Here is a 26,590-nt window from a genome sequence, read left to right on the forward strand (position 1 = left end):
TCTTTTTATATTTTTACTTTTTTTTTTTAAAGGTTTGGTGTTTTGCCTTAGAATGTCTGTGAACTACCTGCATGCCTGGCGCCTACAGGGTTCAGAAGAGAGCATCAGATTCCCTGGAACTGGAATTAAGGACACTCCTAACTTTCCTCATAATTCACTAAACATGTGGCATGTTTACACAATTTAACTACTGCAAATAAATAGAATCAACTATGCACTGAAAATAACGTATTTCTCAAAAATAACACAAGGCAAAAACACAAACAAAAAAAAAAAAAAAAAAAAAAAAAAAATTCCCAAGAAATTACTTACTACACAACTCTACTAAAGAACGTAGGTAAGCAGCACCCTGGCTCCTGGTGCCCTCTGCCTTGGGCTCCCATTCTCCTGTGTCCTCTCTCCATTAAAGTTAGTGTCACAGACACACATAATCACACATTCCCGTACAAGTGGGTTTTCTATTATATCCTAAGTCAACTGATAGCCCCACCTGCCCAAAGACCGGCAATTTCCCGGGATTCTCGGAGTTGTAGTTCTTAACACAATAGCAAAATCTAATGAGAAAGTACGGTGGCCTGAGTCTCCGAGCATAAAAGCACAACAGGGATCGCAGGGCTGCTCAGCTTCAAAGTTCCAGGGAGTGGTCCTGCCCAAGTTCCATCTTGGTCATTATTTAACCTGTAGTAAAAGCTTCTTTTAAATATGGTCTGGGACACAGTGGAACTAATTTTTCTACAGTGAATCTCAGTAATCTTGTTAAGATGTATTTCCCCAGGAGCTGGAGAGATGGCTAGAGGTTAAGGGAACTAGCTGCTCTTCCAGAGGTCCTGAGTTCAATTCCCAGGAACAACATGGTGGCTCACAACCATCTGTAATGAGATCTGATGCCCTCTTCTGGCCTGAGGGCATACATGCAGAGACTCTACTGTATACATGATAAATAAATAAAATTTAAAAAGATGCATTTCCCCAAACGCGTTTATAAAAACCTGAAGCCCGCAGTTCGACGGGAACCCACAGGAGAGTATTTCCTTAACGAGGTTTGGATCCAACCAAGCACGTAAAAGCAAATCAAGTCACACCAGCCCAGACTTTTTGTTTTTCCAAGGTTTCTCTGAATTGCTTTGGAGCCTGTCCTGGAAGTAGCTCTGTAGACCAGGCTGCACTCGAACACAGATCCACCTGCCTCTACCTCCCCAGTGCTGGGATTAAAGGCGTGCACCACCACCGGGGGCCAGACTAGGTCTTAATAAAGCCGTCCGGAAACAGCTTTCTGTTCCTTTAAAAGGCGGTCCGGAAAGTTGCCCTACGCAGAAACGGCTGCGCGCGCACGCTCTGCGCATGCCTAGAGCCGTGCCGCCTAAGGAATTGCCCAGAAGGCAAGATGGCGGCCCAGCCTGTGGCGATACGCTCCTCCCAGCATGCCTAGCGGCCGGTCCGGAGCCGAGCCGAGCCGAGCCGAGCCGAGCCGAGCCGAGCCGAGCCGAACCGGAGCGGTGGAGATGCGGCGGGGCCTTGCGAGCGTCCGGGGCTGAGGCGCAGCCGCGGGCCTGGGCGTTGCACGCGCGCAGACAGCCAAGATGGAGACGTGGCGCTGTGTGAGGAGGGGCTACGGCCGCTGTGTGGCGGGGCGAGGCCGGTCAGTGGCGGGCGGCGGACGGGGAGGGGCGGGCGGCCCGCGGCGGGGCGGGGCGGGGCGGGCGCGGGAGGAAGGCGGAGGAAGAGGGTCCGCGCGGGGACGCGCCTGGCGGCGCCCAGGGAGAGGTAACGCGCGGGCGGCTGGCCGGCCGGGTGGCCGGCTGGGCGGGCGGCGGCCTCCGGGGTCCGGCTACGCTCGCGCGGCCTCCATGCTCGCCGCCGCCCGCGCGCGAGCCTGGCCCGGACGGAGGCTGCGCGCCCCAGGGTGGCTGGGCCATTGCCCTCTGCTCGCAAACTTCGGTCGCGCGGAGGCCAACTTTCACCGGCACCCTCAAGCTCTCGCCCCATCCCGGGAGTTTTTCTTTAAATTCATTTCATTGAGAGTCGGGCGAGATGGCTCAACACTCAGGAGGCTGAGGCAGGAGGATAGCTATGAATTTGAGGGTAGCCTGGGATTAGAGTAAAACTCCGCCTCCAAAATTAAAAAAATTGCTCACTTTAAATTTTAAAGCGCCAACAGTACGTGCTGCCTCTATTAGTGTCACCCCAAATAGTGCTCGCGGAATCTCAGATTTGATGCACGGATTGGGATTGTGGGTTTTCTCTAATAAACTTGAAAGACTTGTACGCTAATGTTCCAAAGGTTTGTGTAACCTTTAAAACCGTCTGGTGTGCCACGCGTGGGAAATAGCACAGCATCATTACATAACTCCGTTATGACTGGTTCCTATGGCACTCAGTTGAACAGTGTTTTCTAAGTACCAGCGGTGTGTCTGGCATTGTACAGCCTCTGGGTAGAGACTGGGCTTAGTAAATAGAGAGGTTCTGGTCCTCAAAAAAGATAATGGTATAAATAACTGTCAATCCAAAGAATACGTGCCACAGTGCAGGTGGCAGTATAATTACATACCAAGATGGAAAAGGACAACTTGAGCACTGAGGGTGCGGGTGTGAAACAGGATTTAAGAGTTCAAGACCAACCTGTCCTGCATGGTACGTCTGTCTCAAAAAGAAAAGGTTTGGGTTGTTTGTTTTTTTGTTTTTGTTGTTGTTTTTTGAGACAACAGGGTTTCTTTATAGCTTTGGAGCCTGTCCTGAAACTAACTCTGTAGACCAGCTGGTCTTGAACTCTGCATCCTGAGTGCTGGGATCAAAAGGTGTGTGCCACTATGCCTGATTCAAAAAATTCTTTTTGAATTTAAAAAATAAAAAGGTCCAAGTGCTGAATGACATTGATGGCCAGCAGCAAGATAGTGTAAATAAAGATTTTCAGTCAGTTTGGTTTAGAGAGCAGTTTGAGACTATTAAGTCTCAAATATATAAACAAAGCTAAATATTTTCAAATGAAAGATAGCTTGTAGTAAATGCAACTCAAGCAGAATCCTATTGGTGATAGTCGTCTGAATCCTAACATTTTGCCAGAGAATGCAATAAGAAAGATTCGGTGCTTTCTGAAAGTTGAGAGCAGCCAGCTCTTAAACACAAGCCTGGTGAGCTGGGAAGATGGCTCTGCTCGTTAAGTGCTGTCTGGTACAGCACAAGGACCTTTGCTGGAAACTTGTGTTTATAACCTCAATAGTTGGAGCTCCCAAGTTCAATGAGAGCTCTTGTCTAAAAATATAAGGTCAAAAACAATAGAGGAAGATAGCTGATGTGAGCCTCTGGGCACACAAGCACATGCACCTTTACACACAGGAAGTGATCTTAGAGTGCTTTGCTTAAATGCATACCACTGAGCATGGAGTATAGATGGATTCCTGGTAAATAACCCTTGTGGGGCTGTGTTCCTAAGAATGAGGAAATAGTGGAAATATTCCTAAGAATGGAAAAGCATGTTCTCCACCCATGGGTTAGTAAGGGAAGTAGCTTTGTCAAGTCAGAACCCTTCCACGATTTTTATATTTTAGCTTTACAGGTGTTTGGGAAGAATTTAACTTCAGCATAAAAATAATATTCCAAACCTGGCAGTGGTGACAAGCCTTTAATCCCAGCACTTTGGAGGCAGAGGCAGGTGGATCTCTGTGAATTCAAGACCAACCTGGTCTACAGAGTGAGTTCCAGGACAGCTAGGGCTGTTTTACACAGAAATCCTATCTCAAAAACAAAATAACCCACTATTCCAAAATATGTTTTTACTCAAGTTTGAAGGAGACACACCTTTTCCTACATTCTAATATTTAGTTTTGTTTGCTGTGGGCTTTATTTGTCTGTTGAGTTTCTGGTGCTAGAAATCTAAATACTACTATGTTAGTGGTTTAACTTCTCAGTGAATTGTGGATGGATGTTTTTGGGCATATATGGTGTCTTGGGAACCTCACTGGTATTTTCTTGCTGAGTATTGAGAATACCAACAATGGCTGTTTAGGGAGAGAGCATTGAGGTATTGGTGCTTAGTTAACCATGCATGCTTCCCTTCATCCTTATGTGCATCAGTCTTTTGTCTCTGTGAGGGCATCAGATCCCCTGGAACTGGAAATACAAACAGCTGTGAGCCACCACGTGAGTGCTGGGAATTGAACACGGATGCTCTCGAAGAACAGCAGTGCTCTTAACCACTGAGCCATCCCTCCATCCCAAGGATTTGGGGTTCTTGTTTGTTTAGTAGCCCTGGCGGTTCAGGAATTCACTTTGTAGACCAGGCTGACCTCGAGCTCAGAAATCTACCTGCCTCTGCCTCCCCAGTTCTGGGATGAAAGGTGTGCACTGTAGCACTAATTCTAATTGTTTATTTGTTTGTTTGTTTTTCAAGACAGGGTTTCTCTGTAGCTTGGGAGCCTGTTCTAGAACTAACTCTTATAGACCAGACCAGTCTCAAATTTACAGAGATCCATATGCCTCTGCCTCCCAAATGCTTGGATTAAAGGTGTGCACCACCACCACCACCGCCTGGCCTAATAGTTCTTAATAATAAAAACTCAGAGTCAGATATTGGGTCAATCCTGAAGATCAGAGAAGCAAAGCAGCCAGCCACTACAGAGTTCTCACTTCTACAATGCTCAGACTGAAGGGAAGATGCTGTCCTCAGACTGCACTGCTCCTTAGACTGCTTCTCTCTCTGGTCTCCTCTCTCTGCCCAGTCACATCACTCCTGTCTCCACCTCTTTAGTGCTAGGATTAAAAGTGTGAGCTGTGTTTCTCTTTTAGATTGGATCAATTTCATGTAGCCTTGAATTGACAGAGATCTATCTGCCTTTGCCTCCTTTTTCTGGGATTAAAGGTATGTACCACCACTGCCTGGCCTCTGTGGCTAACTGGTGTGGCTAGTTTTACACTCTGATCTTCAGACAAGCTTTATTTGTTAGATCACCACAGTGCACCACTACTGACTAGCTATCCTTCACAGATTTAGAAGTAAATTTAAATATAAGATGACATCTCACCTGAAGAAAATAGTTTGGATTTTATGTACTATAGCTAAACAAAAAGTGGTACCTCAAGGAGTATCTTTATTTCTTCTAGGTATTCCATGTTTCCCTATCCTCTGAAGAGTTTGGGTCAAGACTGGACCACACCGTGTGAGGATCTGCAGAGGTATTGCTGGAACAGACACATTTCCGGTTGTCTGAGGTGGCCTGGCCATTACTCACGTGCTCCTTACCCATACCTGAGTAGCAGGCATTTCTCACTGAACTGTAGACCACCTCTTCTTTTTGAGTCTGGAATTCAGTTTCAGTACTACAATTGGAGACCTGACCATCTGAGCAACACATCCTTAATCCATCTCTCCAGTTACATCATGAACTCTGACAGAGATGAGCCCTCATCCAAACGAAGAAAATGCCATGGTAAAGGAGATGTTTATCTTGGTAAAGGAATAGATGTAACGATAGGCTAAGTTGAAGCAATCCTATCTAAACATGAACCGTTCTCCATATTTTAGAGATGTTAGTGTTTATTTTTAGCCAGTAGTTATTCTGTTAGGAATGGTGTCTTTATTTTCAACTATGTCTGTTCTATAAATGTAGAAAAGGATTATAAAACAATATAAGTAGATTTATGTAGTTTGTGTGAGTACTTAGTAGACCATATAAGAATATAAAAGTAGAGAATGACTCTACTGATTGAATAACATTGTAGAAAAAACAGAAGTAGATAAAAATGAAAAGTTTAAGAGTAGTTTTCATGTCCAGCAGTTTTTGAAAAGTCTTTGATGACTTAGATTACCAGTAGAAATTTCTGATCTAAAATAATGTAATTTTGTGTTTTCATTTTAATAGTGACTTTAAATATATAATATAAAAGAATCTTTTATTAGAAACAACCATAAATAAAATGTTGCAGGATAAGATTCTAGCATGTTGAATCTGTATTTCCTGAATTAGAGTCTATAAATAGCTTACCTATTTATTTTTCTTCTTTCCGATGCTAGGGATTGAACCCAGCACCGTGTACTTGTGCCACTGAGCTACGTGCCCAGTCCTAGAAACTCAAAAGTCAGAATTATCTTTTAGAGAGGGAGCCATGTCTTAGCTTTGTGGAACTCTTAAAAATACATACATTGATTCCATCTGCTTTTCTCGTGCTGTTTCACTTCTAGACTCAGGCACTCCCATCCCACTCTAACCCCAGTGTGTATTGAGGTATGTAAGAACTCGCTCGGATTGCCTTTCTTACTGGACTTTAGAGGCGGCTGCATGGGTGTTGGTGTGTAGGAGCTGAGGCAGAGCTGAAAGAGATCTCCTGAACCCTCAGTGTTCAGGCTCCTTGTCATTTGTTGCCACAAAGTTCTCTGGGGGTTCACCTGGTTCCCAAGGCAGAAATTAATTGCTACAGTTACAAAGAGCTATTTCAAATAAACGCACGCATGTAAGTAAACACTAAGTCCTCGGCCATGGAAATCTGTGTGTAACGTGTAACTGTAGCATATGGAAGTAAGTAGTCGTATGAAACATTGAAACCAGGGTCCTTAAGAGGACCCTGTTTTTTTCATTTGTGTTTGCTGTTCATTAGGCCAATTCACACTCCTCTCTTGCAGCCGTTTGGTAATTCTGTGTGCTCTCAGATGGAATTTTGACTTGCAACATTAGCATGGTAAAGTTTAAGAAGCACACCCTACCCTCATGTGTGCTCTGTCCCTGTCACATGGAAAGGTCACCTAACCTGTGCTCCTTGGTTTTTCTAGTGTAATAAATAATAGCTATTTTGAATGTCTGTTAAAAACAAAATGAGATTATCGACATGCCTGACATAATATTGGCTTCATAGTGACTACTGAAAAAACTGTGGTGGTGGTGTTTTCCCAGAACTAGATGGGGAATTACATTTATATACTGATAATCTCCGATTGCTACCTGACTTTTTATCTGTCCATTCTTCCTAGGTGTTGAGAATAAGGAAAAGGCTCTTCGTTAAGTCATATATGTGATTCCCGCTATTTCACTAATACTTTTCCATCAAGAGAACAGCATTACTAATTTGCCTATCACTTTAAAGTATTTGAAGGATTTGTGTGACACAATTATGACTTTGTAATTAGGCATCCCAATACCTGCTCAGGCCTATTGCTTACTTTCTTTGATTCATCTCTCTTCTCTGCTGTGATCACCTTGTTCCTCCTGACATGGAAGGTATATAAGCTTTTGCAGTGTGAATTTATTGTAAAGTATGTGACAGCCAGAGACTGTTCACTGTGCCAGTGATTTTGAAGAAGTCCTCCGTGGAACCTAGCATTTGAACACACTTGGTCTGTTTAGTAAAAACAAATGTGGTCAGGACGGACTGTGTTTCCCACTCACTCAGCACAAATGTGGTGTATTTGGTATAGGAAAAGCAATGCCAAACAGCTCCATGAGCTCTAAAGTTGGAAAGCAACCATACTAATCAGGTGTCCATTGGTCCTGGTTTATTTAAGAAGTGCCATTACAAAGTTCTTAGCAGGACACAATCTCCATGTATTTCATGTACACTGTATGTACATGTTTTATAAGAAACAATGAATGTTTTAGATCATTTTTTTGTCATTGAGGTAGTGACAGGATCTTGCTTGTATTGGGGGTGAAAGCTTGCACATTGCATGATGGAGCCCTTCCATCTTATGAAAATTTCAGTCTGTGGTTGAAACATCAGGGAACACCCCATTTTGTGATTGGGTATTGTAACTGTTAGTATCTTTGTGAAGCCTTATTTTTAAGCATTTGCGATGGAATATTCTCCATGTTCAGTGTAAGATAGGGAAGGGCTAACTTTCACTCACCTGGGCCTGAGGCTGCTTTGGACAGAATTCTGTATTTTCAAAAGATTTTTCTCTATTTTGATTTTCTTTCTTTCCACCTTTTTCTGGAGCCCTTCCCTTAGCATCTTCTACCATTAGCTCCCTCAGTCCATCCAGCCCTCACTAATCACACTGATTACCCTCTGTCTGGTCAAACGTCTAACCCTCCGTGCAGCAGGTAGATGCTTAGACGCTGAGGAAACTAGCATGCTGTAATGAGCTTCCCACAGTATACTTTATTGACAGCATAGTAGCATATTTCCTTTTCACTCTGTATGTAAGTTTACTGTTTTGGTCTGTTTCCTTTTTGTTTTACTTGGTTTGGTTTTGGAGACAGGGACTCACACTGTAGCTCAGGCTGGCCTCAAACTCTTGGCATTCCCCCTGCCTTAGCCTCCTGAGTTGGGTGGGATTACGGGTGTAGGCACCATGCTCAGGCAGTTTCACTTAGAATTTTAGGCATTGTAGGCTAGTGACAATGAAAACCTGCGTGCAGGATAGAGGAAGATAGCTAAAAGCTGTCATTTACCCTCAGCATGCTTTGCTAGCCATCTCCAAATTTATTCTCTTCTGGGTAGGTTTTCTCCTCAGTGTTGAATTTGTGGGTTAACTTAATGTTCCATCTTTTTCTCATGACCTCTATGACATTAAGCATATATCCTCACTAATGTGACATAACAAGACACAAAGTCAAAGGTGGATATATTCACTTGCTATTTTTTGACACTAGGCATTGAACCCATTTGCTAGATAAGTGCTCAACAACTAAGTAATTACCAGCCCCCACCCTTTTTATTGTTGTTGTTTTTATTTTTTAATCTCACTACACATAGGTCAAGCAGTCCTTGACCATACCGTGTAAACTAGGCTAACGCTGAACTTTTGATCCTCCTGCTTCAGCCTCCTGAGGTGGAAGGCTTGGAAGTCATGTGCCACCAGGCCTGGATATGTGTATATTTATATATATGTGTACCCATATATATACATATATATTACATGTGTATATACATACATATAAAAAGTATATTATATATACATATATATTCATACATACGCACCTTCAGAAAATGATAATTTCTCAGTCGAGGAGTATCTCTAACTATAGAATCTCATATTTTTCTATCTACTTTTCATTGCCTTTTCAAAGAATGCTATGTCTTTGCAGAGTGTGATCTGTTCTGCATACCTGGTAGTTGTATGCAGAGCTCATTCACCAGCTTCTGCTGTTTGTTGTCTACAGCATTCTGTAATGTCATGTTAACTCGTGTTTTGGTATCCCTATATTACAAGGCTCATTTTATCATCTGTATTTTTTTCTTTGGTTTTTCAAGACATGGTTTCTTTGTGTAGCTTTGGAGCCTAACCTGGAACTCACTCTGTAGACCAGGCTGGCCTCGAACTCACAGATTTCCGCATGCCTCTGCCTCCTCAGTGCTGGGATTAAAGGTGTGAGCCCCCACCTTCTGCTTGTCATCTATACTTTGTAACAATTCGTTTTGTTCACTCTGTCTGTGCCTCTTCACTTTAACATTTTAGACATTAAACCCTGTTCTCACATATTTTCATTCTGTACAACCCTCGGTTCCTGCATAAACCAGAATTCTAAACTAAGGTAACTGGTGATCTTGATATAGAATGAAATGTGCTAGGAAATCATCTCTGGAAAGCTGGCTCTGGCAGAGTCTCTCATTGCATTAAAGAATGCTAAGCATAACTGATGGAAGTCTTCTGAACTAGAGACAAATGGAAAATGCAGCCTCCAGAAAGATGTGCTGTCTAGTCAGCCTTCCTGGTGACAGCTTTTAACTAGTCACTATTAGGGTGCTGCTTCCAAGGAAAAACATTTTACTCAGTGGTTGTGGGAGTCTTAAGTGAAAAAGTATTTGTGTACAGAAAATCATCTGGTCTCCTTTTGATTGATTCTTTTTATTTTATCCAATGTATTTTAACAGGAACGATAAAAAGGAATTGGGAGTATTTATGTAGCCATAATAAAGAAAAAACGAAGGACCTAGAAGACAAAAATGTTGACTCCACGTGTGAGGACAATGAAGAAAAGTTTGACTTTTCAGTGATGTCTTACAATATACTCTCCCAAGATTTACTGGAGGACAATTCACATCTTTACAGACATTGCCGGCGCCCAGTGCTACACTGGAGCTTTCGGTTTCCCAATATTCTGAAAGAAATCAAGCATTTTGATGCAGATGTAAGTGTGTATAGCAGTATCAAGCTTTTCTTCTGTGGAGGACGTGGTTGATTGTGCATTCCTAGCCAGTGTTTTATTGCATGTTGTCTGGGGTAAGGAGCTGCTGTTATCGAGGTATGGCTTCCTTGTTATTGGTCACTGTGAAATAATCACCTAGCTTTTCAAAAGACTGGAAAGTTTTAAAGTGTTGGTCAACTCTGAGGATCAGATGGAGCATTTTAATTAAAAATACTGGACTTGAAATTTCAATAATTTGTACACAAATTATCTACATGGTAAGATGATAACATTTAAAGAAATGTCAATTGCTTTTTTGTTTGTTTTAAGACAGGACCTCTAATAGCTCACATTGGCCTCAGATTTTCTGTGTAGCCTAGGATGACCTTGAACTCCTGGTTTTCCTGTCTCTACCTACATCCAGTGCCAAGTGCAGGCATGTGCCACCATGCCCAGCTAAGGAAACAGGTTATTTTGTTTTGTTTTTGGCAGGAAGGATACTGGAAAGAAACTAGTCTCTTAGGAAAGGACTCATATGGCTGGAGAGATGGCTCAGTGCTTAAGAATACTGGCTGTTCTGGAGGATCCAAGTTCAATTCCCAGCACCCACATGGCAGCTCACAGCCATCTATATCTCTAGTTCTTGGGGATCTGCCACCCTCTTCTGGCCTCTGTGGGCACTACATGATCATGGTGCACAGAAATTCAGGCAAAACATTCATATCTAAAGTAAAAATAAAATTTCCCAAGCCAGGTGTGATGATACATGTCTATAATCTAGCACTTGGCTAGACAGAAGGACCCCTCTGAGTTCAAGGCTGCTCTGAGTTATATAGTGATACTCAAAAACTCAGTTGTGATGAACATAGAAATCAGGAACGATAGCCTTATATATAAAAGTATGAAAAGTTCTTTCGGGAAATAGATCACTTTGAATGGTAAGAGTGCTATTCCATATGAGTGAGTCATGGCTTTGAGATATAAAATGTTTAGAAACATATTTCTTGTGATACAAAATATTTGAGAGCAATAGTTTTTCCCCAAAAGTTAAAAAAAAAGAAAAAAAAAAAAAAAAGCCGACAGTAGTGGTATATGCCATTAATCCAAAGCACTTGGGAGGCAGAGGCAGTGAGATCTCTGAGTTCAAGGCCAGCCTGGTCTTCAGAGTGAGTTCCAGGACAGCCTGTGCTACACAGAGAAACCCTGTCTTGAATAAATGAACAAAAAAATAATAAGGAAGAGCATTATGTATTACTTAGTCTAGAAATAAGAAAAGGTACATATGTGACTTTGATTTCCATGCTGATGTAAAAATGGAATTCATATTTGCATCTGTGTTTTAATTCAGTATAAATAGAACTCGTTAATTTAAACAACTGTTTTCTTCAAGGTGCTTTGTCTACAGGAAGTTCAAGAAGATCATTATGGAACAGAAATCAGGCCAAGTCTGGAATCACTGGGTACAATGTAACCTTTATTTACTTTTGCTGGGATTAAAGATATATGCCACCACTGACTGGCATTTTTTTTTTTTTTAACTCTTAAAGATTTATTTTTATGTGTGTAAGTTTAGCCTGCATTCACGATGTCAGAAAGGGTTGTCAGATGTCCTGGAACTGTAGTTACAGGTGGTTGTGAGCCACTACTGGTGCTGGGGAGTAAACCTGGGTCCCCTGGAAGAGCAGCAAGTGCTCATAACCACTGGGCCATTTCTCTAGCTCCGAGGATAACTTTTGAATTTCAGTTATTTATTATTTTATGTATGTGTTTTGTCTGTGTGTATGTCTGTGTACCATGTGTGAGGCTCAAGTTTGTGGAGATCAGAAAAGGGCATTGGAGCCTATGGAATTATAGTTTTCAAGCAGTTATGAGCTAGCATATGGGTGCTAGTAGTAAACACACGTTCTCTTCAAGAACAGCTAGTGCTGTTAACTGCTGAGCCATCTCTGGCCCTTTTTGGTATAACTTAGTTTTGAAAATGTAATGTCTATTTCTAAATGTCCAGAAAATATTGAAGCATTTCTGCTGGAAATGTCATGTTAATCTGATCTTAAAAGGGAAATGTTTCCAGGAATCACTCAACTGCTATACCTCTGCTGGTCTGTGTTGCTCAAGATAGTGACTAGGCCTTCAAGAGCAGGCTTTACCATAGCCTTGCAGATAAAAGATAAAACCTTGTTTGATGAAGAAGCTTCTAGGATTTGATTTATAGGCAGGAAATAGGAAAATGCCCACGTGGCATTCACTTACTTAGTGTTTTCTGATGCCTGCCTATACTTTACTCTGCTCCAGAAAGTGAGCACAACACTGTCTCAGTAGCTGGCCTCCTTTGTGGGATGTGCATAAGTAAATAGCTTGAACAAAGATTTGGAGGAGGAGAAGGTTGAGGTGTACCTAGAGCATCCTTAGCCAGCACAGCTAGCATAGGAAAGGCTCTGGTGTTGACATGTATTCAGGCATTGTGGTCCACAGAGATGAGATGGGGAAAGAGGGGCAAAAAGATCAGGATAAATTACTGTAAGGCCTTACTATCCTTGTCATGACTGAGTTGAAGGGTTAAGTCTGCCAGTAAAGAAAGTTACTAGGTATACTGGTTTTGAGACAAGGTCTTGCTGTATGACCCAGGTTGGCTCAGACTCATAATGCACCTGCTTCCTTCCAATGCTTGTATTACAAGTGTGGGAGCTTGCTCTCTGCTTGGTTAGACATTACAAGGTATGTGGTGTGGTGGCCTCATTGCAGTCTTAGCATTTGGGATGCTGAGGCATTAAGATCAGGAGTTCAGGGCCACTTGGAGCTACATATTAAGTTCAAGGAATCCATATTGAATCCCTGTCTCAGAAGACCATTGAGCTGGGAATGTAGATCCATGGTAGAGTGCCTGCCTAGTATGTGTGAGGCCCTGGGTTTGATCCCCAACACCATACCACAAAAGAGAGGAAGAGAAAAAAGAAATAAGATATAGAATTTATTTTCTTAATTGCTAATGTTAAAACACTCAGACTAGCTGGGCCCATGGTCTCCCTCGACTCTAGCCCTAAGCTTTAGTTTTAACACAGACTAGCATCTTGTCTTACAGCACATGCTTTGTCAAACATTGCTGTAAAATATCAAGAGGAATGTATTTTGATATACAGCCTCTCCCTTTTAAATTCACTCCTTCTAGGTTATCACTGTGAATATAAAATGAAGACAGGAAGGAAACCCGACGGCTGTGCCATTTGCTTCAAACACTCCAAATTCTCACTCCTGTCAGTAAACCCAGTGGAGTTCTGCCGCCGTGACATTCCTCTGCTGGACAGGGACAACATTGGATTGGTATTACTCCTACAGCCCAGGATCCCACATGCTGCGTCCCCCTCCATCTGTGTAGCTAACACACATCTGCTGTATAACCCACGGCGAGGAGACATTAAACTCACCCAATTGGCAATGCTGCTTGCAGAGATTTCCAGTGTGGCCCATCAGAAAGACGGCAGCTTCTGTCCCATCATCATGTGTGGTGACTTTAATTCTGTTCCTGGTTCTCCACTCTATAGTTTCATAAAGGAAGGAAAACTGAATTATGAAGGACTTGCGATTGGAAAGGCAAGTGCTTACTTTATCTGTAGGAAGTGGGCCTCAACTGCTCTACCCATCAGAATGAGGGAACCAGTCAGTCATTGTTGAGTGAGGGTGGTCATAGCATGGCTGTGTGAAAACCACTAGGCAATCTGATACCTCAGTTAGGAATATGTGGCTTTGTTCGCTTAGTTTGATTTTATCTTTCCCACTTTGGAAGGATTTTGTTTGAAGGAATTAGCTGGTAGAAAAAAATGTTGACAGACAAGGATAAATTGAAAGCCCCCTTTCACATGGGTTAAGGGTAGGAGGAGTTCTGAATGCTGGACTTGGGCAATATAGTAATTTAATATTCATTGTTTAAGCTTTTCTTTACATAGGAATGTCTTGTGTAGTGCTGAAATACTTTTTTTCTTCAGTTTAGAATCATTTTTATTGGGCTTTGAATGATATTTCCATGCTTTTCTGCTTGTTTTAGATCATTTGATTTTCAGTTTAACTGGAATAAATCTTCCACCACAGAGTTTTCAGTGGTAGTTTTAAATTGGATTTAATCACAGCATTTGATACAACAGAAACTATATTACAGGTAGCAGAAAGAGTAAGATAATATTACTGGGAAGCTATAGATACCTAGATATTCAAATGAGGAAAATATGCATGCGAAAGCCTATGATTTCCATGTTAATGATGAGTGCTTTCCAAACTGTTTTTGGATGGTAGTTTGTAATCATATAAAATGAGGGCTATGCTTAACCATTTCTGATTACTTTTATTAAGATTCAAAATTTTCAACATATAAATTAGTTAGTCTATTCACTTAAGATGCCTGTTGAAATTCTGTGCAGGTATCTGGCCAGGAACAGTCTTCACGGGGACAGAGAATTTTATCTATTCCAATTTGGCCCCCAGACCTAGGCATCTCTCAGAACTGTGTATATGAGGCACAGCAGGTTCCCAGAGTAGAAAAGACAGGTGAGTGTTTGCAGTACATTTTGGCAGTCTTCTGGGTAATGGTCTTTTCTGTGGAGACATATGCTAAAATTTCAGTTTCAGCATCTTGGGCATGATGCTCATGTATATAAATATAAATAGCTGTTTGCTCATCCTTCTTTTAATGTTTCATATTTCATTTTTAAAAGTTAAATTCCAACATTGTTCATGAATAACTTGCATGTTGCCTTAGAGTTGTTTGCATCCCCCCTCCCCATTCTGTAGAACAGCCATAGGTTCAAACATTTAAGCAGACAGCAAAACTAGACATGTCATGAACGTGGCTCTAGAGAAAGCTCTGTTGTGGCAAACTGGAACAAATAATATGCACACTGGATTGACATGCTTCCCTCTGCTCTTTCAGACAGTGACCGAACACAAGCTCAGCTGGAGAAGACAGAGGTTCTCATGTCAGCTGAAAAGTGAGTTCTGGGGAGCAACAGTAAGCAGTCTTGACTGGGTATGGCAAAAAACTAAACAAAGTCGATGCTACTCTACCTGGCAAAGTTTAAACACCTGGAAGGGTTTAAGACTGACACACGTGAATTCCAGTCTTACTGCTGCTTTGTAACTGAGAACCAGGCATCTCTAAGGTTGCATTTACCTACATGGGTTGTGAGAGTTCAGGGAGCATGCTTGGCACGCATGTGGGCATGAAGTGCCCAGGAACTCTGAGATTTTCAGAGTCACGAGCTAGATCTGTCTACAGGCACTGGCACAGACACCATGCCATAGAGATGGCATTGTCATTTTCTCATAAACCGAAGGAAAACCATCAGAAGCAGAGAACAGAAGCTTGTATCAGTTTAAAAAGATAATAACCTGGATGTTTGGGCTGATTGAGAAGTGGGTTTGTGTTAATATGTCAAGACAGACAGACCTACATCTTGCTTGTCTCTTTAACATTTTTAAGATGTTTATCTTAGATTACAACTCAGATTTTTTTCACATTATAAGTGTTATCTCCTTCAGTTTATCCTCATTCTTTTCTGTTTTACTTTGTTATTTTGAGAAAAATACATAGGTATTTTGCCTGCAAATGTGTCTATATGCAGGAATCAGGTCCCTAGGAACAGGAGTTATAGACAGTTATCTGCCATGTGGGTGCTGGGAATTGAGCCCCGGCCCTCTGGAAGAGCAGTCTTTGCTCTTAACTGGCGAGCCATTTTTTCCAGTCCTAAGAAAATAGTTTCTTATAAATAACCTAGTAAGGAAAGAAGCAGTTCTGGCTGGGAAGTGGTGGTACACACCTTTAATCCTAGCACTTGGGAAGCAGAGACAGGCAGATCTGTGAGTTCAAGGCCAGCCTGGTCTACTGAGCTAGTTCCAAGACAGCCTCCAAAGCTCCAGAGAAACCCTATCTTGGGGAGAAAAAAAAAAAAAAACAATTTTGAAAAAGTGATTAAACATTTCAAGTAGAGTGAAAATTCAGCAGTATGACAATGAGTGGTTTTGAGTAATTAGATGTCTCACAAGATTTTGCTGTGTAGCCCAGACTAGCCTTGAGATTTTGCCCTCCTTATCCTCCAGGTAACTTATCTGTATGTCATGTCCAGCCCCTAACTATCACATTATGTGAGATCAGTGTGCTTCTGCACAGCTTTTGTCTATAAACTGAAACACTGGTAGGTAGCAGCTTGAGGATTTTTAATGTATTTTTGTGTCTTACTGTGTAGCCCAGGCTAGCTCCAGCTTCCCACATGTGAGATTATAGGCATGTACCACCTTTTGCATTTAGTGAGGCTTGTAAATGTAAGTCCTTAGACATTAAAAGTTGGAAGGTAGGCGGGTTGTGGTTTTTGTTGTGTTTGTTTTTTAGACAGGTTTATTCCATGTAACCCTGGCTGTCCTGGAACTCGCTCTGTAAACCAGGCTGGTCTCAAACTCACAGAGATCCACCTGCCTCTGCCTACCACGTGCTGGGATTAAAGGTGTGTGTCACAACTGCCTGGCAGCCCACTTTTTTTTTCCCCCAATTTATTTTTACTTCATGTGCATTGTATTTGGCCTGTATGTGTAAGAGAGGGTGTTAGATTCCCTGGAACCAGGGTTATAGACAGTTGTGAGCTACCATGTGGGTGCTGGGAACTGAACTCAGGTCCTTTGGAAAAGTATCCAGTGCTCTTAATTGCTGAGCCACATTTTTATGTGTCCCTCAGCATCTACAGTGTTGTATAGAATTAAGTAGATGTTTGATAAATGTTTGTTGAGTGAACTTTAAAATGTTCTAAAAAATTATTTCTCCTTTATAGCATAAATCACTCTTAAAATTCATGACATATTAGAAAATAATCTTTAACCCTTTTGTCTATGACATGACATGTCTTTGCAGCAGTAAATGTGAGCCACTCTGGCAGCTGTCCTGAGAGCAGCAGAAGGATGACATGCCTGTGGCTTCTTTGCCAGCAGAGGTCAGGAGGGTCCTAAAGCCCTACATAGCACTAACCACTTAGAGCATCCTTAAAAACAACCATAATATGCAAGGTGCTTAGGAGTGCATGCTTAGTATTTACATGGAGGCTCTCAAACACGTATCACTGTCATCAGTAAAGGAGAGGATATGGTTTATTTCAGTGAAACATGTCTCATATCTGTCATCATAACATTCAGGAGGTTGAGGCAGAAGTGTCATGAAATGGAGGCCAGCCTGGGCTATCTCAAAAGATGGAGGCAAGCCTGAGCTACATAATGAAACTCTCAAAAAAGCCAGGCATGATGGCTTACACATATACCACTATTCGAGCAACTGAGACAGAAGGATTGCCATACATTTGAGGCCAGCCTAAGCTATGATGCAAGTTCCACTCAAGCCTGGGCTATAATGTAAGACCTTGTCTGGAAAACAAAATCAAATGAGTAAACAATGAAAAGTGTGCTGGTCTTAGTCTGGGAATGGAGTGAGAAGGAAATTTAGATGGGAGATTGTTTACAATGAAATTTTGGTGGACACTGAGCCCTTCCCTCTTCACTTCAGTGTGTCTTCGCATCTCCAGCACCACTTCAGCTTGTCATCTGTCTACTCTCATTACCTTCCTGGCACTGGACTTCCAGAGGTGACCACCTGCCATTCCCAAAGCGCCATAACCGTTGATTATATTTTCTACTCAGCAGAAAAGGAGGATGCTGCTAGGGGTCCAGGTGAGGAGTGTGTGGAACCACAGCCACTAGAGGAAGGCAGGCAGGGATCCACAGCTCTCCTCAGCAGAAGGTGAAGGTGTAGATGCAGAAGTGAGATAGGGGAGATTGATGCATCTTAGAACAGCCCAAGGCAGACCCCACACAAGTGTCCTCAGCTGCCTGTCACAGTCTAGTTCTAAGTCCCAAACATCCACTCTCCACCATGAACCCTGCCTTCACAGCAGGGCCAGACAACAGACACTGCTCATGCTGACCCAGGTGCTGGCCTGTGGGAGAACGCTTGTGAAGGTTTTCAGAAATGGAACTGGGAGAACATTTCCGTTATAGCTCAAGAAAGCAGCCTGAATAAGCCAATTGAAGGGTTTAAAACAGGAAACATTGAGATAATTGGAAGTCTAAAAACACTCGGAAAAATCTAGAGTCCTAGACAAGGCATACCCCATCCCCTTTTCTGATGCTACTTCTCTCCCAGTCAGTTCCTTCCCTCCAGTGTGTCCTGCTCTCAGGGCACAGTACAGCGTGGAAGTTGCCACACCTGCAGATTTCACTAGGTGGCATGGGAGTGTCATGGATTAGCAGCACTGGTCTCCCCAGAGCTGAGAGCAATGACTGCACTCAAATCATTTCACCTTACCCTGCAGTCACCTTAGCAGCCCTTGCCAAGCTTGGCTCTGTGCAGTTAAGTAGTTTGGTGGCTCATTCTCTTGGGAGGAGGGGCAGGGGGTCCAGACAAGGTTTCTTTGTGTAGCTTTGAAGGCTGTACTGGAACTCACTCTGTAGACCATGCTGGTCTAACTCAGAGATCCTCCTGCCTCTGCCTCCAGAGTGCTGGGATTAAAGGCGTGCACCACCACCACTCAATGCAAATTCTTAACATTTTTTATTATGTTAATCTTTTTCAAAGGTATAAATTTTATAAATTGAGATAAAAAAATTACCTGGCACAAATAGCATGATTCTACAGTCTAAGGGTTATTAGTCATAACTTCACAAAACTTTATATTCTAAAAAACTTGCATATTAGTTTTCTGGTAGGCTTCAGGGTCTGTTTCACTGTTCTAAAAAACAAACTTGCCTGCTTAATGACAGTTTCACTGAATATGTGCTTCTTCAACTAGGAGCTGAAGTTGCTTTGGTTGGGGGCTTGAAACTTCTAGCTAGACTATCGCTTCTTACAGAACAAGACCTGTGGACTGTGAATGGACTTCCCAATGAACACAACTCCTCAGACCACCTGCCTCTACTGGCTAAATTTCGGCTTGAATTCTGACTCTGTTGCTCATTCACACAATTTTCTGTCTTCTCAAAGGCTGTAAAGATATTTTTAACTGTTTGCATGCTGTTCATTGTTGTGCTGTGGGTTTCAGAATTTGCTATATGCTTGAAACAGATTGGAAGAAACAACTTTACAAGTTTTCTTTTTTTAATGAAATATTTTCCTGACAATTGATGTCTAAATACTTTATTGTAAAAAGATATAAATAACTTCTAAGTTCTGGTAAAGTTAATAGCATTTTTTAAAAACATAGTTCATCTCCTTGGCCCTCCAGATATGAATTCAGTGCTTTCTGGTTGACCTGCCAGGACTTGCAAAGCTCAGGTTGTTGCCTTTTTTCTGGAGGCCTAATTTCACTGAGAGGAGCCTGTGCTTGTTGAGAGCTCATCCATTCCTAGAAATCACTGAGCCATCTTTTCACAGGTGTCCAACCACATTAGCTTCTGAAGAGGCTCGATGATGCTCTTGAGTTGTAGAGCATACCGACCCACTTCACTGCTGTCCTGAGCTGTGGGGTATGTCTGCATTTTGTTAGGTTATTCTCAGAAGAGGGCAAAGCTCTTAGCCAATTATGAGGGTACATACCTATAATCTTAGCATTTGGGAGGTGGAGGCAGGATTAGCCACTTAAAGCCAGCTTTAGCAAGATAGCAAGTTTAAAGCCAGCCTGGGCTACATGAAACCCGGTCTTAAAAAGATAACAAAAGCCATTTGGTGGTAGCCCACACTTTTAATCCCAGCACTTGAGAGGCAGAGGCAGGCGAATCTCTGAGTTTGAGGCCAGCCTGGTCTACAGAGTGAGTTCCAGAACATCCAGGGCTACACAGTGAAATCCTGTCTTGAAAACACATGCAAAAAAGAGAGCCCTTTATAGAAGCCCACTCCTATCCTGTACAGGGGTTGCCCCAAGGAAAGCCAATGAGCCAGGTGCAGCCATGCACATCTGTGTTGCCTGTATGTGGGAGAGCCATTGTATGTCCAGACTAACTAGTCAGGGCTTCAAAGCAAGACCCGGTTCTCAAAGATAGACAAAAAGATGGCAAATTCTTGCTTGTGCTTCTGTTCCCCTGCATTTCCCTTTGTATTTAATGACAGTAGAAGGCCCTTGAGTGAGGAGTAACATTTTGTTGAAACAATTTTGTATAAATACTAGAAAAGGTCTTTGGAAAGAAGTAGCAGCTATACAGCTATTCATTTCCTCCAGTGCAAAAGCCAGAGTGTAGCAAGGCACAGCTTATACTTGGAGCCCCACACGCCACTCTTCACATCCAATTAGCTGTTGGCTGCAGGGTTGAGCTTTCTGCAGGGTGACATGGCTCACACTGTCCACGAAGCCTCACAGCAAGTCTGATGAGCCCTGTAGCTAGCCCTGTGCAAGTGTCAGTAAAAGACTTAAATGTAAGTACATCTGCTTTCTAAGATGGTAGAATCAGATTACAGGCATTTTTACTAAGTCCTTACTTACACTTTTTCTACAGTGAGTTTTACTAATAGAATATTTTGAATTAGTAAGTCTTGACAATTCAAATTTTTAACTCATTGATTAGTTATAGGTCTCCTAGGTGCAGAGTGTAAAGACTGGTTTCCATTGGCAGTAGTGACCGCAGTGCCAAGATGCCCAGTTTCAGTGGTGCTTTGTGCAGTGCTAAGAGTCCTGTTAGAATTACAGTGGTGACTGTCTCTCTTTAATATGGGGTGCTGGATTGAGTGAATTATTATAAATATCATTGTTGACAAGCTAACATTCCTAAAACCTCTGTAAAAAGTTTTTATATCCTGACGAATATATTATGAGTTTAGGCTCATTTCATGTACTTCACTTTGGTACAGTTAACCTATAAATTGCTGTAGCTTATCAGTGTTAATCTGTGGTCACAGACACTTTTCACAAGCTTTTAAAGCTCCAATAAAAATGATCTATTTTCTCTACTGTTCTTGACAGAGGAGCTGACAGCTCTGGGCCCTGTGTTTACCTGCCAAGCACAATCTGATCTGGCTGACCGCAGAAGTCAGATCTCACAGTCTAAAGTGTGTGTGTGTGTGTGTGTGTGTGTGTGTGTGTGTGATCGTGATCTGGCTGCCTGCAGAAGTCAGATATCACAGTCTAAAGTGTGTGTGTGTGTGTGTGTCTGTCTGTCTAAAGGTAAGCCTTGGGTGTTATTTCTCAGGTGCCATCCACCTTTTATTTTTAAGACAGGGTCTCTCACTAGCCTGGAACATGCCAAAGTAGGTAAACTGGCTACACAGCAAAGCTGAGACTCTCCTATCTCTGCCTCCTTCATGTGGGATTACATGTGGATACCTGGCTTCTCATGTGGGTGTTGGGGCTCACACTCAGGTCCTCCTCTAACTGAGCCATCTCCCCAGCCTCCCACTGGCTAAGTCTTAAATGCAAAGAGAAACTGTAGAGTGATGATAGTCTGGTTTTTACTGTACCCTTTGACATCAAGAAAATAGGCATGCTTAAAACCCTGTCTTTCAGGATTTAACATCTGCTAGCTTTTAATCCTTTGTTTAAAAAAAGGTTATAATGCATCGAGTCCTTTGTACTTTGTACCTATAAGCTGTAATAAATTATATTTGTACATCTGTGTTGGGTTTTGTGTTAAACATGCTGAGCAGTACAAGCTGGCCTGCCACCCCTAAACTGTCCCATTACCTTCGCAGCCTCTGTCAGTAAGGATGAAGGTCAGAGACAAGTGACTGAAATACACCCAAACAGAGTAATGTTCAACAATGCCTGAAAGAGGAAAGGGAGAAACTGGTGAATTAATAGGACAAACAGGAACAAAACTTCTCAAAGTCCTTCAGTTTCCAGAATGGTTTTTATTACACTTCCATGCTGTGTACACCACATGACGAGAGAAACGCAAGCCTGAAACATGCACTCCCAGCGTCCCTCAGAGTACTATCAAGTCTTCGTGTACTTAGAAAAATACTCACTAAAACAATCACAGTTCTTCTGAAATATCTTTAAAAATGTATTGGTCAGAACAAAGTCTAAGAGAATAAAAAAGAATCCAAACTGTATGTCAAAAAACTGTACACGGTTGCACATAAAAGTCTAGCATATGAAAATCTTGTAGAGTAAACGGAAGGGTTCCACAGGCCTTTACCCATGTCTGCTGAGGACACCCTATAAAACCACTGACTCGAGAAAAGGTGTATATACTCATTCCATCATAAAGAAAACCCTTGGGATCACCTCTCAAAATCAGCAGCGAGTCAGCTTGAGACTGTCATTCTCTCTGCACTGTGCATAGAATAACTCTGCTCCGGTCACCTCATACTTTTCTCTATCTTAAATCATAGACAGGCTGGAGAGGTGATACACGCTGGGTTCATTTTGGCTATACTATTTAATTAAATTTGCATTAGAATTTAGATGTTTTGTGACTTCTATTTTTAGAAGTTAGTTAACTACAGGCAGTAAATTGAATGACAGACAGCATTTTAAATATTTCTGTGATTAACCTCGCTTTGAAAAATGAATCTAAAAATCAGAAGTGGTTGTGGAAAAGGTTAGATGACAGAGTGTCACATTCAGGGACACCTGGGTGCTGTTCTTCCCCTTGCCATGGATCAAGGTTACCCTGCTGGTTTATGTTCTTTTCATGTAAGCTGTCCTTAAACAAGGCAGCTGCAGGCGCTTGGCCTGGTGGTCCATTTCTTATCAGTCCACATACCAGATGGAGATGTTTCAGGGGATAAATAGCTGAGCAAGTGTGAAAACTCTCCAGCTCTTTGGGACACATGGCCTTGGGCTGCGAATGGACAGTGTTAGGGCGCGTGGAGGAAAGGTGCTTCTTTTATGTCTTCTCAGCAGATCCTCCCAGCACTCGTCCAGGCCTAGGAACTCATCTTGAACTCTTGATAACAGGATTGTTGAAGAAAGCCATAAGTTAAGAATTCAAAACTTTAATTGTGTTTTAGTTTCCTGGTCCTGTTCTCTAAAGGACACTAAACTTTTCCAAGAAAACAATACTTTTCATTAGAAATGCTGGCTTTAGGGTGGAGCAAGTCTTTGTGCCCACAGCTTTTGCCTCCCTTGTGGCCCTAGGTCTTCCTTGTGAAAACTCAGTGTCAGTTAACCGGGTCAGTCACAGCCAGAGGGGGCACATGCTAAAAACCCTGCGGAGGAGCTGGCCCTCAGGCATGGTGGCTGCACTAGGGTAAATGACTTAGAGTGTACTCCAGGTTTGTAGCACTCTTGCATGCCTTCAGATCCAGCTTGGCGGTCTGCAAGCAGAAGTTGCTGTGCACTGGCCACAGGCAGGCTCGTTCTGCTCCAGGGCCTGAGGCCAGCACTCGGCTGGACCTTTCTTTTTCAGACAGGCCTGCTTCTTCAGTTCATGGTTATCCCCAGCACTTCCTAATGCCATGAAGTAGTGCCTAAAACAAGCTACTGGGAAATAGTCCATCATCACATTTGCCTTAATGTAAGACAGCAGAACACATAACAACTGTGAGCTCCTCAGAACCGAGGCTGACTCCCAGTGTCTGCCTTTGAGCTCCGTTCTGCTGGAAGCCATTTCGGCACTGCTGGATTTTCATGAGTGCATGGCCTCTTGTGCTTTTTGCTGGACTTGGAAAACCTTAAATGTTAGCAGCATAACGTGGTCTAGAGTGCTTAGCATGCTTGTTTTGAAAGAAAACCTGCTGTCAGCAGATGCTTTAAGAAAGGTCAAGATCCTAAAGTGTTGCTGCCCCTTATTGCCAGAATTGCAGAGCCTTTTGCTAAAACATTTGCGTATGGCACCTTAAATCTCATGTGTGCACCAGAATAAAAACAAACAAACAAACAAACCATCAAGATCCCTATAAGAAACACTAGGAAAACAATACAAATAGAATATAAAAAAAACTCATTAAGATTGCATATCTGATGCCAAAATGTTGAGGTAATATCAACTGCTTAAAAAACCACCACCTTTGCTTGTTATTGCTGAGAGGGCTGGAACACTGACTTTTAGTTACAAAGAGTTGGAGAGAACTCTAGGAGTTCACTACAGCTGAGGCATAACGTCCAAAGCAAGCGCAACAGTCAGCAAATGAAAAAATAGAAAACTACAATATTGTCCTTGAGATCCTGAGTGAGGGAGACAGTCAACCCAGGGGCCTGTCCATCACTTAAGCCCAGTCATGCCTGCTGCCCAGTGAGTGTTTCAAAGCTCACCATTTCCACCCACTCAGATTCTGTTCCACGTAAGTCCTTCAAAATCAAAACTCCACAAATTCTTCATGAATAGCTGCAGGTCCTCCTGAAGCTGCTGGGTAAAGTGCAGAAAAGAGCACCATAGAAGTCTCGCCAGCCTGGCATGGCTAGATCCGGATCTGATAGCCCACTTCGTTCAGAGTGCTGAGGTCAGCCACCTTCTTGTCAGGTAAAGCAGGCCTAAGGGTAAAGGCAGAAGGACAGTGGAGAGAGACCGACATACAGGAATGAAGCTTTCCAAGGGCCTGATGCTCACCTGCTCCTCACACCCACTCCGACAGCCTTGGCTTTGACTTTTGATCTACTTTGAGAACTTTTAAGGTGTTCTAAAGGCTTCCAGTGGAGAAATCTTTAAAGATTTCTGATTCTGCCATCAAATGAGCCTTTTAAGCTTGAATTTAATCACATTAACTTTTTAAAATTTAAACTTACTTTTAAAAAATCTTGCAAATAAACATGGCAAAATTAACCAGGCTCTACTTTTTTGAGACAGGTTTTCACCATGTTTCCCAGGGTAGCCTTGAATTTTCCATGCTCAGAGCTACAAATTTTGAAGCTCCATACCTCAGTTCCTAACAAAGTCACACACACTACAGGACTAAGCCAAAATCTTTTGGCAACAGTAAGCCCAGGGACCACAAGGGGACTTAGGGTCTGGTGAACATTCTCAATTACCCTTGAAAGATGCTTCATATTCTAGGCTTGAATGTGTAAAATTAAGGTGTGTTGGCAAACTCTTTTAATCCCAGCATTTGGGAGACAGAGGCAGATGGATCTCTGAGTTTGAGGCCAGCCTAGTCTACAGAGTAAGTTCCAGGACACAGAGTTACAAGGTATATCTCTTGGAATTCTGAAACCACATGCCATGGCAGAAAATCACTCAGTGGCAAAGCACCTGTGCACTTGGCACTAAAACTCTGAACACTAGCACTGAGTGTAAGAGAAATCATTAGGGCACTGGCGGCTTTCCAGGATGACACTGTGAGCATTCTGACAGCGTCCATTTTCTGATGAGCCCCTTGTCACCTTGGGTTGATGTGACCAAGACTGTGAGTGGGGTTTAGGATGCTGGTGAGTTCTGCTTCAGAGTTTTCCTGTTTTCTTAAGAGCATCAAAGGGGGGCAAAGATGACAGTCAAACCTTGACCTTATGTGCTAAAAAATCAAAATTCAAGTATAAGTCCTTAAACCTTTGAAAGATTTCCTTATAGCAAATTGTTTCCCCTTGATAGGGAAGTAAGTGGTAGAGCTCGCTCACTCAGTGAGCATCAGGCTCCATCGGGTTAGCAGCCTTTGTCTCTGAGAAGGCCTTGACCATCCTACACCACTCTCCTCTCAGGCAGTCTGCCACTCAACACACCCCAACTCCATCACACTTCATACTTGAGATGAAGTTTCTGTGAGTTAGCAGACAGCCCTTGAAATTGGAATCTTCCTGCCTCAGCCTCTCAAGTAGCCACTAAGAGATTCTTGACCTGTGATCCGTCTCTCTGAAACAACTACACAGCGGTCAAGAAATCTCCCAACTTACTTCTTGACCCGACTAATGACCTTGTATCCTAGTCATCTGCCTCGCAAGGGTCCACACCACATGGTTCCCAGGACACTCACAATTGTAAACACGGTAGAGATGGAAATGCATGTGTGCAAACCTCTCTCAGCTGGCCCATAAGCTCAAGGCCTTCAGGGTGATGGCTTCTTTTGGTCCAACGCCCTAGACATCAACTGCTTTAAACAGAACCAGTGTCTACAATCCTCCAAGAGTGGCTTCCAGAACCCACCTTAGGACCCTTCATGGGTTCATAGCTAAAAGGAACAATGTTGCTGAAGAAAGAGAAAGGGAAGAAAAGAAACATCGAAGGAAAAAAAAAAAAAAAAAGAACAAGGAGGAAGGCCAGGTAAGGAGTCACAAGGGGAGAGAAACGGGTTTGCTCTGTCCTTGGGGAAGCAGACTTGAGTGAAGAAGTGATCTTTCCTTTTTTTCTCCCCCCACCTTGGGTATTTATGTGTGCAGAGGTATGTGTCCAAGTGTGTGCATTGTGTGTGGAGTCCAGCCGCTGACCTAGTGTATTCCTCAATTGCTTCTCCACCTAATCTGTTTTTATTTTTACTTAGGTATTAAGGATCTGAACTCAGGACCTCAATCTTGTACAACAAACACTCAACTGAACCATATCTCTAGTCCTCTTTCTTTTCTAGTGATTGTCTCAATATAGTGTAGGCTGGTCTTGAACTTGAGAATACAGGTGATCTGGGCTCCCACTTTTCAAGTACCTGAACCACTGATGCATCACCACCTAAGGTTCTCCTGAATTCTCTAACCTGCTCTTTTTTTTTTTTTTTTTAGTTGCCC

General features: G+C 42.5%; 2 protein-coding genes across 4 annotated transcripts in view; one reads left to right on the forward strand and one right to left on the reverse strand.

The window, feature by feature from the left end:
• Positions 1 to 1,501: 1,501 nt before the first annotated feature.
• On the forward strand, positions 1,502 to 21,608 carry Angel2 (angel homolog 2). Its single transcript, XM_051186642.1, has 9 exons — positions 1,502 to 1,639; positions 5,098 to 5,423; positions 9,802 to 10,058; positions 11,446 to 11,515; positions 13,222 to 13,643; positions 14,465 to 14,591; positions 14,974 to 15,031; positions 17,584 to 17,747; positions 18,866 to 21,608. The coding sequence occupies exons 1-9, from the start codon at positions 1,581 to 1,583 to the stop codon at positions 19,015 to 19,017; spliced, it is 1,635 nt and encodes a 544-aa protein (XP_051042599.1). The 5' UTR covers positions 1,502 to 1,580; the 3' UTR covers positions 19,018 to 21,608.
• The window catches only part of Vash2 (vasohibin 2), a 38,271-nt gene continuing 25,158 nt past the window's right edge, over positions 13,478 to 26,590 (reverse strand). For 2 of the 3 annotated variants that reach the window (XR_007834674.1, XR_007834673.1), the window contains 3 exons: positions 24,200 to 24,418; positions 21,683 to 21,763; positions 13,478 to 13,588 (listed from right to left, as the gene is read on the reverse strand). Coding sequence is in view for 1 of the 3 variants with exons in the window: in XM_051186626.1 (XP_051042583.1) it covers positions 24,346 to 24,418 (73 nt within the window). In the remaining 2 variants the exon portion in view is untranslated. Of the gene's footprint in view, positions 13,589 to 21,682; positions 21,764 to 23,810; positions 24,419 to 26,590 lie in introns of those variants that run through there. The other variant, XM_051186626.1, reaches the window with a different exon arrangement.

This window comes from Phodopus roborovskii, unplaced genomic scaffold (assembly GCF_943737965.1).
Source record: "Phodopus roborovskii unplaced genomic scaffold, PHOROB, whole genome shotgun sequence".
NCBI classification, from domain to species: Eukaryota; Metazoa; Chordata; class Mammalia; order Rodentia; family Cricetidae; genus Phodopus; species Phodopus roborovskii.